At 40.4% G+C, this 18,715-nt stretch overlaps 1 protein-coding gene across 3 annotated transcripts; it reads left to right on the plus strand.

Moving 5' to 3' along the window:
• The first annotated feature begins 782 nt into the window (after positions 1 to 782).
• Positions 783 to 14,125, plus strand: CHDH (choline dehydrogenase). 3 transcript variants are annotated; one of them, XM_009091046.4, is made up of 8 exons: positions 784 to 949; positions 4,553 to 5,350; positions 5,758 to 5,909; positions 8,609 to 8,738; positions 9,444 to 9,578; positions 10,705 to 10,847; positions 11,719 to 11,821; positions 12,393 to 14,125. In XM_009091046.4, the coding sequence occupies exons 2-8, from the start codon at positions 4,606 to 4,608 to the stop codon at positions 12,809 to 12,811; spliced, it is 1,827 nt and encodes a 608-aa protein (XP_009089294.1). In that variant the 5' UTR covers positions 784 to 949; positions 4,553 to 4,605; the 3' UTR covers positions 12,812 to 14,125. The 3 variants fall into 3 exon arrangements, with proteins under 3 accessions (XP_030084063.1, XP_009089294.1, XP_018770574.1); XM_018915029.3 differs by lacking the exon at positions 784 to 949 and adding an exon at positions 1,835 to 2,060; XM_030228203.2 differs by lacking the exons at positions 5,758 to 5,909; positions 8,609 to 8,738 and having other exon boundaries at positions 783 to 949.
• The last annotated feature ends 4,590 nt before the right edge of the window (positions 14,126 to 18,715 follow it).

An 18,715-nucleotide genomic window follows, 5' to 3' on the forward strand; every position in this document is an offset into this window, starting at 1 on the left:
AAACTCCTATACTCTTACACATATTTAGTGCATGTTTTCTATAGACTTTATTTGCTTACAAAATAACAGCATTGAAAGTGTACAAAATTTTTTCAACACTGCAAGCACACATCAGGTTTCAAGAAATCTTAATCACTGCAAATATTAAAGACCACTTCCATCAAGTACACATTTACTCATAGTTCCACAGGGAACAATTACTCTTTTCCAGTAATGAATAATTATTCAGAGGTTTGGAATGTGGTGCTTGAGTGTGAATAACCAATCACCCGGAGACTGTCCATTTTCTACTTATCTGATTAGAAACAAAAACATTAACAAGTAATTAAGCTGGAAAATTATTAATGGTTCAATACATTCTGAGAAGAGTGGTAAGGAAGGACATGGAAAAAACCCAGCATCTACAAGCAGCATCAGAGATATTGCAGCAGAGACCGTTGTCCTCAGACGATGTCAGGAAAAAGTACAAGATGTCACAATCTTGGTTTTTCTTCATTTTATCAGCTTTGTTTTGCCATGAGTATTTGAAAGGCTAAACAAGACTCCCAAGATACCCCTCCCAGAGTGGCACTGCCTTTTCACACAATACCAATCCCTGGCCATTTCTCGGGGAATTTTGGCATACTCCCATTACCAGCACGTTTTAATGCAGTTCAGTCTACAACAAGCACGCACTACATTAGTATGTACTGGAGATATTCAGAAGACAAAGCCAATGGAAAAGTAACTTATCTGAGTTACATTGTGGAATTATTAGTTCTGCTGCCTACCCATCGGGAAACTGCTCAGAATTATGATTGAACACACACTTTTCAGTAATACAGCCAAACCCGAGCGTCGTCACTGCTGAGCTAACGAATCAAGTCAACACAGGCAGGCCCGGCGGGACAGCGCCTTTGCTGCTCTCACTTCAGACCAAGGCTTTCTCCTGGCAGCACGCATTGAGCAGGTAAGGATCGCGATTAAAGGCATTGCCCAGGTAAGGATCGCGATTAAAGCCCTCAGCTGCAAGTTGCAGCTCAACTTTCAGAGGCTTCCTTCGAGCACTGTGCCCAGCGCTCAATCATACGGAGATGCCTGCCGTCTGCGGCGGGACGGAGAGAGACACGGGCGCGGAGCGGGGACACCTGGGGTTTCATCCCAGCCGCCTTGCGGCTCTCACTGCTCCCACTGAAGTAGTTTTTGCAGCCAAGGGTGGGAAAAACGTTTTTTCCGCCCCGCCCCATGAGAGGGTGAAAAACTTGGAGCGCTCCGGGAAGGAGCGGAGTGGGGTCGCCTCAGCGCGGGGCTGGGTCTGCCCCGTGCCCCGGAGCTCCGCGGGGGCGCTGGCAGCGCTGTCCCGGTGGCACTGGCGGAGCTGGCAGCCCTGTCCCGGTGGAACCTGGCGGAGCTGGCAGCCCTGTCCCGGTGGAACCTGGCGGAGCTGTCCCGGTGGCACTGGCGGAGCTGGCAGCCCTGTCCCGGGGGAACCTGGCGGAGCTGTCCCGGTGGCACTGGCGGACCTGGCGGAGCTGTCCCGGGGGAACCTGGCGGAGCTGTCCCGGTGGCACTGGCGGAGCTGGCAGCCCTGTCCCGGCGGGGCAGCGCAGCCGCCCGGGGACGCTGCCGGGATGGACGAGGCCGAGGACTTCGCCCGCTGCCCCTCTGGGCGCTTTCCGCCCTGGCCAAGCCGCTCTTGCCCAGCCCGCACAGCGGCCAAAGGGGGCATTCCGGAGGGAAGTCCCAGCCGCGCTCCTGCCCTGCCTCCCCGCGGACTCTCCCGTCGGGGCCCCCTCGCTCCAGGGACCACCCCGCGCTCCGCCCGCCGGGCTGGGCTGGGCTGCCCGGGGTCGGCGGCAGCCCCCACACACGAGCGGCCTCCCCGGCCTGGGCTGGGACAGACGCGGCCTGTGGGTGCCCCGTGCTGCGGACGGGACCGGGACAGACCCATCTCCCTCCTGCTCGGGCCGCTGGGCGGGAGCGGCCGCGGTCCCGGTTCGGGAGCCCCCAGAGAGGGGTGGCGGGCAGCCCGGACCCGCCGGAGCTCACAGACGCTTGTGCACAGAGGAGGAAGCGGAGAGGTAAGTAATGTTTTTGAAAGTGAATGAACTTTCTCCCTTAGCAGGAATGAAGGGAAAGTTAGTCCGAAACATTCTGCGGCAGATACATTTGAACCTGTTACACAGCCTGCAGCAGGGAAAAACAAAACAAAAAGCAAGATCTGCTTTAGCCTGAGGAGCTCTTCCTCCTGCCCTTTACACAGTCAGGCCTGACAGCATTCATGAAGGGATAACGTCCTGACAATGCCCCATTGTTCCACTACATTATGTGTTGTCTGGGCTGTAAACATCTCTGGGAGAGGGTCATGATTTCCATCTGCAGGGAGAATATTCTTATTTCTCCTCTGTCAACAGAACAGGGAGTAAGTGTTTCAGGCACTCTCCTTTTTGTTTCAGGATCAGTTTAGAAGAAACGGGGTAGGATAGTGCTCATGCAGAGGGACCACCGAAAGAAGAGAGTGGATGTGAATCAATATGGCAAAAAGAATTGTGCATTGAAACTAGTCTTTTACTCCATTGAAACTAGTGTTTTAATCCATTCCATCAAAACATGTGTGCTAGATTTATATTAAATCAGACTGACTTAATTTTTGACCTCTGCACTTCAGAACTCAAAAGCACCAAGGTTTGTGAATCATCTACACACTGACTGCCAAAGTCACTTGACTGTTATGGCCAGGACACTGCTGACTGACTTCACTCCCAGCTCTCTTTACAAGACAAAAATTCCCTCAGGTGTTATTCTACCAGTCCTGTTCTGTTTGAAGTGAAACAACAACAAAATGCAAAGAAAACCACTGCAACATTTAGAAGAGCTGGCCACAAGACTATAGTTCCCTACTGGGACAGGGTATCTTTCCCAGATTACCAGGGCCCAGGCCCATATTCATCAACCCCCTCACCAATTTGGTGCTCCTGGATCAATAAAGTCCTGAACTGGTGGCTCACCAGTTCTGCAGGTTAAGCACAGATATTGCAAAACCATAACCCTCTTCCTCACAACCAAAACAAGTAAAACCTTCCCTACCTTTGCATCCTCTGCTGCATCACAATAAGCTGATAAACCTTTTTCTTCAAGAAAGAATCCTTTAATAGACTTCACCTGCAAAAAAAAAAAAAAAAACCTGACATGTCCCCATCTTCAGCTGGAAGCAATCTCAAGTTATCCATGTGAGGAGAATCAGCTGTGTGAACTTTAGGCTCAGCGATATCCCCAGCAACTTTTTTTTTTTTTTTTTTTTTTTTGCTTTGGAGAACAAACTGTTATCCATGGTTAGTTGTTCATTCAGAAATTTTGGGGTTTGTACAGCCCCAAACAAGTTTATTACAAGTTTTCCTAAGAGAAGTCAGAGTTATGCTCCTTCCAATCTGTTTCCCAAAAGTAAAGGAGCATACTTTTGCAAATAAGTGTGTATAAAACTGTAATTGTATGTGGAAAATTTTTAACATTTAGCAGTAATTCACACCTAATTTTGTTACAGAAGATTCAAAATATTTCAGGACAATTCCTGCTTATCTCTCTCAGCTGGGCAGTGCTGGAAGAGATAAGTGCAATGGACTCTGGATAAGCTGCTGTCTCTAGAATCCAGGACAACAGCTTAAACAGAAGTCATGGGCCAGGGAGAAATGTTATTTACAGTCCAAGAACACCCCTAACACTTCACTAATTGTTTAGACCAAAAGAAATGGTTTCAGGAGGAAGGAGCAGGAGAAACCCTTCAGGCTGGCCAGCAGGATCAGTACCTGTGACACACAGAAAATCTGGCACTGAGTCCCTGTGCGCAAACCAGTGCAACACAGAGTTAACCTGTGGTACTTCCAAGGCTCACAGGCTTCTCTGAAAGTAAAACACTTGCCATTCTTACTCAGCCTGAGGAGCTGGTGGCATTAGACTATAACTGTACTCAGAGTACTCTTGCAGGATCTGGGTTTAGTAGCAAGGTAGAAAGGCACAGATGAAGAGATTTTGCCTTTCCCTGTGTTAGAAGACACCTGCAAATCCAGCAGTTTTCACCTTAGGGATAGCTGGAGATTAGTTTTTTACATGTTTGTTTTGTGGAGACACTCTCTGGCAGAGTGTGCAGTGAACACACTCACAATTTCCAATGTGAATTGCCTTGTGTGATACCACTGTCACAGACTCACAGGGAAGTTTTTGAAATTGTTGTTGTTCTTAAATTCTTGCCTATTAGGGGTGGATAGAGAGAGACTGCAAGAAATGCAAAAGTTTCTACCTCTTCTGGGTTTGCAACTACTTGAAAATTTTCATCTGTCTCAGGAACCAGAAGCAAATCAAAATCAGACTGCATATAATATAGGATAGTACATTTGAGTGCTGTGTAAACTGCACTAAAAGAATAATTAGACAGTAAATGTTTACCTGTTTATTGCCATTGTTGTTAACTTTTTGGGTAGTGCAGATGGGTAAAGTATACCACTGTCACCTGAAAATGACTGACATTTTAGGGTAGTAATGCTTACATTTTAATTAGTATCTTTGGGTTTTTTCCTAGGGTAAAGCACTGGATTTTTGTCAGAAATTCTGCACGAGTGACCATCAGTAAAGATGTCATATTTAATGAAAGGATTTAAACGTCACAGTGCTGTGATGTGCAAAGTAGCAGGAAGCCTGTTTAGAGCACACACGTTAAAGAATACATTCGGCATCAATGGACAATTCACAATTTCACGGGCATCATCCCAGCTGAGCTCTGCAAAGACAAACTCTTATCATTACATCGTTGTGGGGGCTGGATCAGCGGGCTGTGTGCTGGCCAACAGGCTGACAGAAGACCCGCACAGCACCGTGCTGCTTTTGGAAGCGGGCCCTAAGGACACCCTGCTGGGCAGCACCAGGCTGATGTGGAAGATCCACATGCCTGCTGCCCTGACGTACAACCTCTGCGATGAGAAGTACAACTGGCACTACCACACCACCCCGCAGCGGCACATGGACGGCCGGGTGATGTACTGGCCCCGGGGCCGGGTGTGGGGCGGCTCCTCCTCCCTCAATGCCATGGTTTACATCCGCGGGCACGCCGAGGATTACAACCGCTGGAGCAGGGAGGGGGCTCTGGGCTGGGACTACGAGCACTGCCTGCCCTACTTCAAGAAGGCCCAGACGCACGAGCTGGGGCCGGATCAGTACCGAGGTGGGAATGGCCCCCTGCACGTGTCGAGAGGGAAAACGAACCATCCTCTCCATCAGGCCTTCCTGCAGGCTGCCCAGCAAGCCGGGTATCCCTTCACGGATGACATGAATGGCTACCAGCAGGAAGGCTTCGGCTGGATGGACATGACTATACACCAAGGTAAACCAGAAAGGGCTCCTCGAGTAATTCCTATTTCTGACCCAGAAATAATGCTGAAATACGGACATGTAATCTGCACTGAATGCCATTTGAGTGTTTAGGTTACTGCCCAGCTATGGCACTCTGTATTTACACCCTGTTCATCTCTCAGCAGCTTGCTACCAATGTGCTGGGTACTTCACTACAAGTTGCATTGGTAGAAAAGTCCTGATTCAGTTAAATTATGTCATTGTGTAATTTGTTATGTTAAAATAATTTCTTTAATTGTTATATCAAATCACATTTGCTTTGAACTCTATAAACTCTACGAAGACTTTCCCTCTGTAGGCATCCTGGTGGTTATTGGCCAAAATCTGAAGCATACTGAGCATGACTGTTTTGATGTTTAATGTAAATATACATTGTAGGTCAAAGATGGAGCACAGCTAGTGCTTATCTTCGCCCAGCCATATCACGCCCAAATTTCTCAGTTGCAGAGAAGACACTTGTAACAAAAATCTTGTTCCAAGGAACAAAATGCATTGGTATTGAGTATGTGAAAAATGGGCAAAAGAAAAAGGTAAGAGATTTTCGATTTTCAGTATGAGAGGTATGAATCAAAGCTAAATTATATCTTTTTTTTAAAAAGTCTATGAAAAATGGCACTTTACTGTACAAGATGTTTTCTTTTCCAGAGGTTATATTGTTTCTTACAATACATGATTCCTTGTCAGTTATTTTACAGTAAATTATATATTCCAGTTGTATTGTTTTAGAGATTAACTTCATCATTACATTTCCATCTGCCAGTGCTGAGGGGACAAGCCATAACTTGATGTTCCACAGAGTGTTGTGTAAGACTGGTCCCTATGGTGCAACCATGCCCTGTCCCAGCACATTGACCAGAGTGCTGCAAGGGGGATGTTTCTGAAAAACAATTCTGGCAGGGCAAAATCTGTAAAAGCCAGATACTGAAATCTGAATTGCTCGAGGGACAGATGGCAAATCTTGCCTTATGGTTGGCTGTGGAATGAATATTTCTCACTTTCAGTCCAACTCCCACTGAAAATGTGATTGTGTGGAAGAAAGCTTGAATTGCTATTACAAAACTCTGGATAATGGGTTCATTTTATGCCTCTTTCCATCCATTGACCTCTGTAAGACCCAAACCATCCTCACTTCCCTTAACAGCTGATAATGGATCAGTCTGTAACCAGGATATTGCCTAAAAGGGGTTTGAATGCTAATAACCCAACGTCTTTGGTCACAAAGGACTATAAAACAATCACAAAGTGTAATAATAATATCCTAAAGAGACCTGAGTACAGGTCTTGGTGGTTTGAGTTCAGCAACCCTTATAAAACTCAGCAGACAAGTTCTGTGACTGAGCACCTGCCAGAAGGTAAAAAGCAATATAAATAATCTGTTCTTTGATTTTCTAAAGCACAGATCAAATCTGCTTTCTAAGTGGATTGCAAATAATTTTACCAATATGAAACAACAGTTGCAGAACTTTTAACTGATTTCATAAGCTATTACATTTCTGTGTTAATGGTACCTCTAATTGCTGTTCTTGTGCCATTATCAAATTCAATTTTGTTGAAGAAATTCTTGAAAACCCAGTTACACACGATCAAAGACTTTCTGAGTACTGGACCATTTAATTGCAAAATTCTTCAATTGCTATGAATTTTCATACATACTAATATATGCATGAATTCTGCATAGTGAATAATATGTTTATATCATGTATGGTACAAAATACACCTTCAAAGTATTTCCCTTCCTTCTTTCCCCCTCCCCTCCCTCCCCCAGCATCAAAACTGCAGGATTAGTATCTGCTTTTACTTTCTGGAAAATTTTATACGTCTGGATGGAAGAACTAATAATTTTATTGCATTATGACCATCAAGATGAAGCAATTGACTAAAGTGTTTTTGTTTTTACAGTCTATTTTAGATATAATCTCTTTTACATCAGTCATCAGCAAAATGAAAAGATCATCAAACCTGATTCAAAAGTTATTCAGAATGTATTCACCAGCCAATGACTTGTTATTTGTCTAACACTGAAGTCCTAGAGATCTCCCAGGACTCCAGTAAAAGTAGGAAAGGTAGACTGAACATTCCTGGAGTTTTTAAGTTCAGAATCAAGTAGAAAAGTATATTTATACTTCATCTTTCATATAAAGGATGAAAATGTTTTGATGTATTATAGACTAACTCAAACAAAAGTGTATCAGGATGTTAGTGAGAGATTATGAAAAGCTTTGTGTGGGCTAGGAATATCTGCATTTCTGACTTTGCAGGGGGTTTAGACTGAGCAAGCATCATTTGAATGCTGCTCTGAACAAACTGGTACCAGTTCTGTGTGTTCCATTGAACATGTAAATAAGTTAAGTTTGTATAACATGCAAAATACAGCTCTAAGTATTGATTCACCAGGCTCTGATATGGTGTTTATTAGTCTCACCATGCTACTGATTGCCCAGACCAAATAAAAGGTGATAGCACTGGCCATCTGTTGGCCATACTGGATAAACAGTGTGAAAATGCTTTTTATTATTATTACACTTGGATGTTACTGTAGCAACATTTTGCCATCTTTCTCTGTAGCTGAGGTGTCGTTCAAAAAGGACAGGGTTCCCAGTTAATGTGCATTCCATGTTAATCTGTTAAAAGTTCAGGTCAAAGGCAGAGGAATAATTTAGCAGCCTGTGTCATGACCAGCTCAGGGCTCAGACCAAACCATTTGATGAAAAGACTGACAGCAAAACAAAATTCAGTCCATGGTGGGGGGTGCTTTTGAGGACTACCATGAGCTAAGAAATCAAACCTTAGCCTTGATTGAATTAAAAAAGAAAAAAAAAAAGCTCTGAAGAACTTTTGAGCTACCATGTCTGTGAATTCCAAACCTTCCTTAGGAGTTCCAGTTGTAATTTATAAAGGGTTGCTGAAAATGGCAGAGAAGCTTAGCTGCCTGATCTGAGTGCCACAGGTCCCATTCCCCTGGCAAGGACAGGAGCTGGATGTTTCTGTGCCATACACTTTAAATGGATTGTAAGGATGGGAATAAATACAGGAATGATCAAAGCAAAAGCTTGGTTACTTCTCTCTGTGGAAAATTCTGACAAGACAGGAATACATTGAAATTAAGAAAATGTGAGGGAAGGGTGTCTAATCCTGATCAGAACAGCATATTCAAACAGCAGCCCCTGATGTTGCTTGCATTCAGCTCAGCCTTTATAATCTTAGGGCTTTTGTGCTCATTTCCTTTTAGGTTTTTGCCAATAAGGAAGTTATTTTAAGTGGAGGTGCCATAAATTCTCCCCAGCTGCTTATGTTGTCTGGAATTGGAAATGCAGATGATCTAAAAAAACTGGGGATCCCTGTTGTTTGCCATCTTCCTGGTAAAGTTTTTTCTTTCTTCTTCCTATGGATGCCACTGAATGACCATTAAATTAAATTATCATGAAACAGAGTTTTCTTCATGTCAAGTTGTGTAGACAGAAACACATGTTGAAAACATGTGGAAAGATGCATTGATTTTATACCAATCAGTGGAAACATGCATTGATCATAGAACTAAGCAACAAACTCCTACTCTTTCTTCACCACATCTGACAGTGAAAAATGCCTTTCTGAAGGCATATTTTTATAATTAGGCAACACACTTGTCCTTGAGAGTTTGGAATTAGTTTTGATCCACTACACATTGTGTAGACTCCCACTGTCATAAATATTCAAACACAGAAGGAATAACATGAACTTTTCCTTAAAGCTAAAGAAGTTAGCACAGTATTTAGAAGCAGGGGCAATTTTAAAACAGCTGATATATCTGCCATTTAACTCTCAATTGTCATTCCAGTTATGCATGCAAATGGTATTGTTATTCTAGTTATATATGTGACTATTTTCATTCTAGTTATGTTTATGTAAAACCTTATTCTGACATGAGCAAAAGACTCATGGCCTTGGTCTGTGGCACCACTGCCCTTGTAAGAGCTTGGTTTAGTTCCCACTAAGATGTTCTCTGCTTGAAGCATGGTGGGTAACCTTTCTGTCTGAAATAACTTTTTTTTTTCTTCTCCCTCCCCTCTTTCTACCCCCTGCAGGAGTGGGCCAGAACCTGCAGGACCATTTAGAAGTGTATGTCCAGCAAAAGTGCACCAAACCTATTACTCTCTATAGTGCACAAAAGCCACTGAACATGGTGAGGATTGGTCTCGAATGGCTTTGGAAATTTACAGGTACGAAGCAAAGTCTGCAGTCATCCTACCACAGACTGATTTAGTATGATGAAAGCCTTTTATCTGTGAGTTTTATAGGCTGGGAGCCTTAATAAATAATCCTGTTCATGCTCTGAGAAATAACTGGAATTTGCAAATGGATTTGAACTGTTTCTTTCCTTCTATACCAGAATATTTTAAAGTACTTGTATCTTAGGTAATGAAGGAGGTTATTATTAACATCTCTATATCTCATGCAAATAAAAATTGTACATTTAAAAATCAATGCTACTAAGAAAAGCTATTGCAAAGAGGATGGAGAAAATATTTATTTTAAATCAATGTGATGTCAATAAAAACATATTGTTGGACTGATTTCTGTATAACTGTCTCAAAAGAATTAGTTTGTTGCTCTGATCAGAATCCTTTTGCCCTCCAAGGAAATGTGAATTGACTTTAGTTAGAATGACACATGAATTTTACAGTACCTCAGTCGTAAGTTGCAGCTTAAAAAGAGTCAGTAAATATAATCCTTGTTGGCACCTAAATAGCTTGGCCAAAGTTGAGCTCTACATAACTAGCTGAATTTTGTATTATTTGGCAACTTATCCCAAGTATATGTGGCTTTTTACCATGCAAGTAGATATTGAGGGCTACCTTACAGTTTTAAACAGAAAATGAAAACAACACAAGGCACATTGCAGGGCTTTCATCTTTCCCTCCAGGGCAGGCACTGTGGGTGGCTCTGCCTGTTCCATGTGACTGATGGGATAACTGGAGTGCACGTCACAGAGTGAGCAGTGCAGGCACATCAGGATGTGCAGCCAGTTCCCTCCACGCCTGTTAGGATCCAAATCTGCTTCTGGAGTCAGAGCCTTGGCCTGCCAGTTACAGTGACAGAACTGGAACATCCCATTCTCAGATCTGTGGGATTTCCAAAGTTATGCATATTTACATTTATCCAGGAATTAAAAAGCAGATGAAAGTGATTCCTAAACTACATGTTCATAATGAATTGGCATTCCTTACAGCTGATGCTGCAGAAATTAATTATTCATGGTAGTGCATCCACAGGTTAGAAACAAGTGGACTTGTTGCTCTTTGGAGGTATTTTAATGGCATCTTCTCCCTCCTTTGCACTCCCTAGGTGAGGGAGCCACTGCCCACCTGGAATCTGGTGGTTTCATCCGCAGTGAACCCGGGGTTCCTCACCCTGACATTCAGTTCCACTTCCTCCCTTCCCAGGTGATTGACCACGGCAGGGTTGCTTCCACAATGGAAGCTTACCAGGTGAGTCAGAGAGAATCTCCAGTAAGACTTTGTAGCCATTAGCAGGGAGGGTTGTGCTCCATTATAAATGTTGATAATTTGGCTATATACTGAAAAATACTGTGTTCAGTTTAATATGAAATGGACTGCTTAACCTCCTTCCTTAGGGAGAAAACACAGCCTTGTTATGTGATATTGCCACCAAAATTATCTTAGTTTTTATCTCTGGGAAAGAAGGCCAGTATTGAATGGAGTGTTCACTCCACTGAAGTGCCCTTGTGCTATGGGTTAGGACACAATTTTGCAATGGAACAAAACTGTTCCACTGCAGTTGAGAGAAAGGTTTAAGTGGAAATGTATAGAAACACTCATTTATTCACTGGCACAGGTCCAAGCCCCTTTTTAGACTATCATCTTGATCCAAAACTCTGAGTGCTAATTCTGGAAAACTGTCACTGAATGTACATGCTTTTCCTTGCTAATCTCTTTTCTTCAGAGACACAGTAATTTGGTCCAGTTGCTGATTGTATTAGAGTGCTCTGATACTACTAAATTGGAATGGTTGTATTTTAAATGAAAAGAACAGCTGTGAGTTGATGTGACAGGCATATTTGCTCCCTGCAATGGAATTCTATATTTACAAAATAAATTATAAAATGGAAAAATGTTCAATAATAGTTTCCACTGTTAATGTTTTTCATTAATATATATATATAATGTCTGGTTAATATAAACATTAACCAGACATTTTCCATTTTCCATGTCTGGGTAATGTTTATATTTGCTGAGTTTGTAAACTCTGTCTAAATTGCAAAAAAACCAAAAAAAACCCCCCAAAACAGCCATGTTGAATTTGGAAGTAGACCTGGTGGGATTGTGCTGGGTGTTGCAGGTCCATGTGGGACCCATGAGGAGCACAAGTGTGGGCTGGCTGAAGCTGAAGAGTTCAGACCCAAATGACCACCCCATCATTGAGCCCAACTACCTGTCAACAGGTAACTGCAGCCTCTCCTTGCTCTGTCAGCTTATTTCCTGCCTGTTTCAGGAGCTGATTTTTGTACCCACTCAACACCAGTTCAGAAGTGCTGGTTGGTACACTGTTACTTATTTCTCATTTATAAAAGTCAACTAGTATGAAAAGAGGTGATTGTGCAAAGCACTGTGTAAGCTAGAAAGAATTGGGGATGAAGTCAGAATTCTCAGTATCTGCTGTGTCTTGCTGTTTGTTTCATCACCACCTCTGCTTGTGAAGCAATTAATTTCTTTTGCTTCTTTGTGCCGAGACTGTTTTCCTTTTTCCTAGACAGTAGGTAAAGCAAGATAAAGTGCAATTCCTCATACTTCACATCTTTCCTTTTGGGCTAGTGCAATATAAGCAACAGTTTTGTTCACAGTGGACATAAATATCTGTGACTTTAAAAAATAGCTTTATCATGGCTTTCAGCAAAGTGAGATACTTTTCTTCCAGTTTTCTTTTCCTCAATGCTGCTTTTTTCTGTTTTGCATTCTGTGTATATTGGTAAATTAAATGTGTACTTACAATTTTCTTATTTTCTCTCTCTCCAGAAAGAGATATTTGGGAATTCCGCCAGTGTGTCAAGTTGACCAGAGAGATCTTTGCTCAGAAAGCTTTTGAAAAATTTCGTGGGCCTGAAATTCAACCAGGAAATCATGTTCAGTCTGACAAAGAAATAGATGCTTTCATAAGGCAGAAGGCTGATACTGCTTATCATCCTTCCTGCACCTGTAAAATGGGTCAGCCTTCAGACAGCACCGCTGTAGTGGATCCCCAAACAAAAGTCCTTGGTGTTGAAAACTTGAGAGTAGTTGATGCTTCAATAATGCCCAGTGTTGTCACTGGAAACCTGAATGCCCCCACTATCATGATAGCAGAGAAAGCTGCAGATATAATTAAGGGCCTCCCATCACTTCAGGAGAAGAATGTTCCTGTGTATAAACCCAAAACCTTGGAAACACAGAGATAAGTAAATATTCTCATCCTTTCATATAATTTGCTATTTAGGCTTTCACCCACATGTTGGTATCTCATACTAAATATGCCAGCATGATAAATATCATGCAAAATAACATATCCTATTAAAATAACTATTAATTTGAATATTTTTTTGGTATTATATTACCTACTGTTTTTTTTTTTTTTTTAATCAGCTGGCTTAAGTTCCTTTTTTAGAATCATAGAATATGCTGAGTTTCATGGGACCAATCAGGATCATTAAGTCCAACTCCTGGCCCTGTGCAGAACACCCCAAGAATCACAAATTTAGTTAAATATGACCTTTTGTGGTAAATTCAAATTTTCTGTTGAAGAAAAGCTGTTTCTAAATGACAAGATAGTTGTACACATCAGCCAGAAATACCATGTGACTGCATGAGGAATGGAAGAGATTATTGTGGGCTGTTTTGAAAATGATTATGTTATTTGAAGAATTTTAACTGCTATGAGAATGTTACCCAGGAAAGCAGCTAGTCAGTAATCACCACATCCTGCAGAGAATGGTCAAGCAAATGTAAGCACATATGGAATTTCAAATTTGAGAGCTGAATTAGTTTGTATCAGAATTCATAGGAAAGGGAGGAACCTGCATGTGCTCAGATTTGTCAAACATGACAAACATTTCCTCTGTGAAAGGAATGCATGGTTTTCAAATCCCACTCAAAGTTAGACTTCACTCAGCTCAGCAGCCTCTAACTGTAGAGCATTCAGGGAGAAGACACACAGTGTATTTATCAGAACTTATTCTTCTAAAAATGCAGAACTGGAGTTGAAATTTGTAAAAATCTACTGGAAAATTGATATTCCTCTTTGTTTGTTTTGATTTTGTTTTTGTTTTTCACAAGGTGCTTAGTAGAATTCTGCTCACAATTTAAGCTGATGTAGTTTTACCACTCTAGCAGTAAGAGATCTGCACTTTGTATAACATCCTTAAAGTGACTGGTCTGCTCAGATGATTGCAAAAACTATTTATCAGTACGTATTCTGAATGGTGCCTTGCTATCACTCACATTTTATTTAGAAAAATTACAACCAAACTATATTTAAAATGAAATGTTACTCAGATAAGGTCAGATATTGATGATATGTGAAGAGGTCTTTTTTAATTAGAAGGCAAATATCTTATTCAGTGAACCATTGCTATATTCTAGTTAGGACTTAAATCTATGCTTTTTTTAATTTTCTGATGTGTAAGTTAAGATACTTGAGCTTTCATGGCTGTTTTTGTTGTCAAACTAACTTTCAGATACTGATTAAAAAAATGGAACTCACTGAAGGAAATTTATTCCATTGATTATTTTGTATTTATTAATTATTCCAAAGTAACTTCTGACTAAGCAGATGTCAAATCATAAGATTGCTCAGGACTTGTGGCAAAGAGAATAAACATCTTTTCAGCAAAAAATTGGAATTTACACAGTTTTAACAGACTGTAGAAAACCTTGCTGACTCAGATGTTGGCTGGAGGGACAACTGCAGATGTTTAAAGCAGATACTTGTACCTGGTGCTGCTCTCTGTAAGGCACTGTCTGGAAGCTCTGCTGGAGGAAAGGACTTAATTCCTCAGAGCATCTGCACAAGCACAAACAAAACCTCTGAAGATGGAAGATGACAGCAGTGAACTGCTCCAAAGGGAGACAGGTAAACCCTTTCTCTGTATGTGATGCAGTCTTTTGAAATGAGGGGAAGAACAAGGACATTTCCCACCATAGGTGATTGATTAGCTGAGTTAAGGAGACAATTCCTCTGGTGAGCTGTTTGAGAAAAGCATGCACTGTGTTTTATGTACCTCCTAATGGCAAATAATTCTTTCTCAGCACTTATGAGACTTTTCTTTAAGGGCATTCAGGAAGTTCTAGTGTCATTTGGATAAAGGATATTTTAATAAGGATGAGGATATTTTAAGTTATATACACTGGTGAGACACCACAGTTCTGTGCAGCTGAGAAGGGAGGCAGTGGGGCAAGATGAGACACTGAAATTCCTGCATTTGCAGATTTACAATGTGGCTTTCCACTCCAGGCATGCAAGATGGGAATTGTTATGATGCAACTGCAGAGGGCTAACTAGCCACTGGCTTACACAACTCACCACTGGACATGCACAGACCTCTCTGCTGCTATGCCAAGCTCCAAAACAAGGAGTAAATAGCAAGGTTAGGGATGCATGTGTCTCATGCTCATTGCTGCACTGAGAAATCAGATAATCAGGCATTTCTTCTGAAACATATTCATCTTTTCTTGCAACTCTAACCATCCACAGATATCTTGCAGATTCCTCCCCTTCTAAACACTTCAACATCTTCATTGCTGTGAGCTGCAGCTGCTTTACTAATTCCAGCCTCACTGAGGCTCCCTCATGAGACTCCTGGGATGCAGTGCTGAAGGGTTTATTGCCCTGGGGAAATCTTTAAGTAGCATTAATTCACCAATGATTTGTCCTGTGTTGTACCTGGTTGCTGATATTGAATTCCTGTTAAAAAAGTTCTGACTTCCAGCAGAGCTGTCTGCTAAAGGGTTCTTAGAACAGGTCTAGGTTATTCTAACATATCCTGTGGAGCACTGGCAGTCTCACAGCTGCAATTAACCATCTTTTACACTTACTGGACTGCAGAACACAGGTTGTAATTCCACAGTTTTACCTATTGAACAAAACAATACTGTGTGATTATTCCCCATTCTACCCAGATATAAATTCTATAGATATACAGATAATATATTATGTGTTCAACACCAGTTTACTGTAAAAGCTGTTTAATTCAAGAATTACTAGACCTGCCAGCATGCCTTGGACCAGCAATGGTACTGCAAGAGAGAACACCAGCATCTCCTTGGAAATGGCTTGCTGCAGATGCTCCAGGCAGTTGGAGGTCTCTGGCTGGGAACAATGAGATTAAGAAAGAAAAGTGACCAAAACCATTTCGTTTGTACACACATTTCAGCTCAAGTTGTTTCAGGATGAGAAGTGCTTTTAAAAGCAGCACAGTATAGCAGCTTTGGTAAAATTGCAGTGTATTCAATTTATGTAAGATTTTGTACACCACAACCTTAAAATCCTTGCCAAGTGCCCACTGTTGATTAATCTGCAACCAAATTAGGCAGTTATAGGAACACTGGAAAAGTGGGCTTGGGATATGCATTTTCTATAAAGTAAATGTAAAAATGGATTTTGAGGAATAACAAAAGAATAAATATATTAAATTATATAAAATACAGACGTATATCATTAAATAATAATAAAAGTAACTAAATACTTTTTATATTATAGTTAAAATGAAGAGGGAGAACACAAGCATATCTTATCACATTATTACAATTTTTAGTCTCAATTTTTCTGTCAGCCAAGCTCCAAAAAGAGACGCTGTTCAAATATGAATATATGTTATAGATTCCTTTTTTCAGTGAATTTACTTCACTGTAGAATTCTTACCAGTGTTTAATTATTTACTAACATATTCTCTCATTAAATACATATATAAACAAATTTGAAGTCTCATAAATGATGATTAAATTGTTGAAAGAACTTCTAGGGTTTTAGTACTAATTACTATGATTGGTAGTATTCTAAGAGTGCCAATTAGCATGTAATTATATATTGATTACTTGTTACCACGTATTTCTGTGGTAAAACCAAACAAGTATTCTTTGAAGCTTATGCAAATGTTCTCCCCTAAGCCAATAACTACATAGAATATGGTCTGCAACTAAATTCCCTTCATTGTTTATTTTTGCAAACAGTTCTCTCATAAAATTTCTTATTTACCTTAAAGAGTATCTCATCACACTATTAAAGGCTGAGGGCAAAGAGCAGGAAAACACAGTGAGGTCAGCATATTGTTTTCTGTCTCTTTGGAAAAAGCACTAATTAAAAATCCTGTCACTCTGCTTAATCTGCCAAACCTGATGTGCTATCAAATTACCATGCTGGACAAAATACAATTCTGAGGTGGTTTTCCTCCTTTTTTTTAGAAGTTTAATATCAGTTGCCTTGAGGGTGATTATCAGAAGTGGGTTTACCACAGCAGGTAGGACTTTGAAGGCTTCATTGTTACTTCACAGGGATAGCTCCATTTTGGCCTCCCAGATTTTGTTTCTGTGAGCTGAGAAAGTGTAACAAAGTGAATATTGCTGGGTAACCTACCCAAGAGCTTCCCAAGACAGCATGGAAATTTATTTTGATGTTTCAGGTCATTTTAGTCAAATTTTCCTAATTGTTTCCCTAGGTCTGTCTCTAGGGAAGTAGCAAGCAATCTCTTTTGCACATGAATACTCTGATTGTTTTATTTCTTTGTGGTTAACAGCAACCATTCATAAAGGACTTGCATGATGTGACACTGCAGACTGATACCCTCTTCCACACATTCCCTCCTGTTCTTACAACGTTGCAAATTGAATTTAACCTTTGGAACTTCTTGGTGAAAAAATATTAGTAAAAGGACTCCCAGGTATAATAAAATTATTACACAGTTTTATTTTGAAGAACATTTTGCATTTGTTTTAATACAAAATGATGTAGGTCAAGAAATAATTTACAAACCTTTGAGTTCTTATCCTGGCATTTGAAATAAGAACGATTTCAGAGGAAGTCGTAAGCTATTCATAGGAAACTGTCATTATGTACAAAATGTTTATTGACATGTTTTAAACATCACATTTGTAAAAATGTGAACTGGATTGCTATCTAGCATAGGAACTACAGGTAAAACCTGATAAGTTAACTTGTTAGAACAAGTCATTGTTATCCAGTGCTAACAAAATAGACAGTAGCTTTCAGGGTGTTTGAATTATCCTCCAAGGTCATTTCAGCCTCAAAGACATTTCAGGGTTTTACTGCATTGTGAACAATATCGAAGCCCTCTCTTGATTGCATAAAAATAAATCTTTGAAATAGTACACACAGAACAACAGAAAGGTAGAGGCAATAAATTAATATATTTTTTATATCAAGGTGTTTGGTTCTGTGTAGAATCATACTATCACATTTCTTCTCTTTCCAAGCAGAGAAAGTAGTACTGAAGTAAAGCATTTTCATTTACCTGTGACGTATTTTCTGCCTCAGATATTTTCTCTGTCAATTTAGGTTATGTAGGTATTACACTTTATCAAAACCACTTGTCTCATGACCAGAAACACCCTGGCATGAACTTGCCAAGGTTTTGGGTTTTTTGCATGGGGTTATTACAAAAATAAAATTAGAGCTTACTTTTTCAGTCAAAAAAAAAAAAAAGGGAAATTACTTTAAAATTTTAACCTTTCCAAGTATAAGACTGAGTAGTCAATGGTGCATCCCTTTTGCAGAGAGATTCTTTTGACTTAATTATTTTAAAAAATTCTGATCTGTTGCCAAGTTCACACTTGACACTTTATCCCAAAAAGAGATTTACACTGAGAGGTGGCTCTATTTAAATATTTATGCTATAGATCTATATATTCCAAGTAAAAATACTTCTATCTAGAATTCTGTGGAGAGTTACAATAATTAGGGTCCATAAATATTGCTGCAGTTCAATGACGGTACAATAATTACAAAATATAGAACATCTCTTTACAAATACAAATCATTGTATATTACAATTAATTTACAATATTTTCTACTATATAATTTTTAGCAAACTATCTTATCTAATTCTACTATAACCTGGTTGCAAGTGCATTAGTAAGAATGCAATTATTCCAGTATATTTTGCCCTTAACATGATAGTCAGAAAACAGACCATCTGAATGATATTTTCCTATGTAAACTGATGTTACATATGACGGATTATTCTTTACATAACTTCTTTTTCCAACGATCTCTAACAGGTAGAGCATGACAAATCATATTTTAGAAGAGCTTTAAGAAAAGAAATCAGGAGGCATGTTTGAAAACAATGTTA

Source organism: Serinus canaria, chromosome 12, assembly GCF_022539315.1.
Source record: "Serinus canaria isolate serCan28SL12 chromosome 12, serCan2020, whole genome shotgun sequence".
In the NCBI taxonomy this organism is placed as follows: domain Eukaryota; kingdom Metazoa; phylum Chordata; class Aves; order Passeriformes; family Fringillidae; genus Serinus; species Serinus canaria.

Bases quoted from the DNA above. Each gene is read 5' to 3' on its own strand.
- CHDH (XM_009091046.4), top strand. From the start codon at position 4,606: ATGTCATATTTAATGAAAGGATTTAAACGTCACAGTGCTGTGATGTGC. The intron at 5,910-8,608 runs GTAAGAGATTTT...ATTTCCTTTTAG, and splicing joins AAAATGGGCAAAAGAAAAAG to GTTTTTGCCAATAAGGAAGT. The intron at 10,848-11,718 runs GTGAGTCAGAGA...TGGGTGTTGCAG, and splicing joins CCACAATGGAAGCTTACCAG to GTCCATGTGGGACCCATGAG.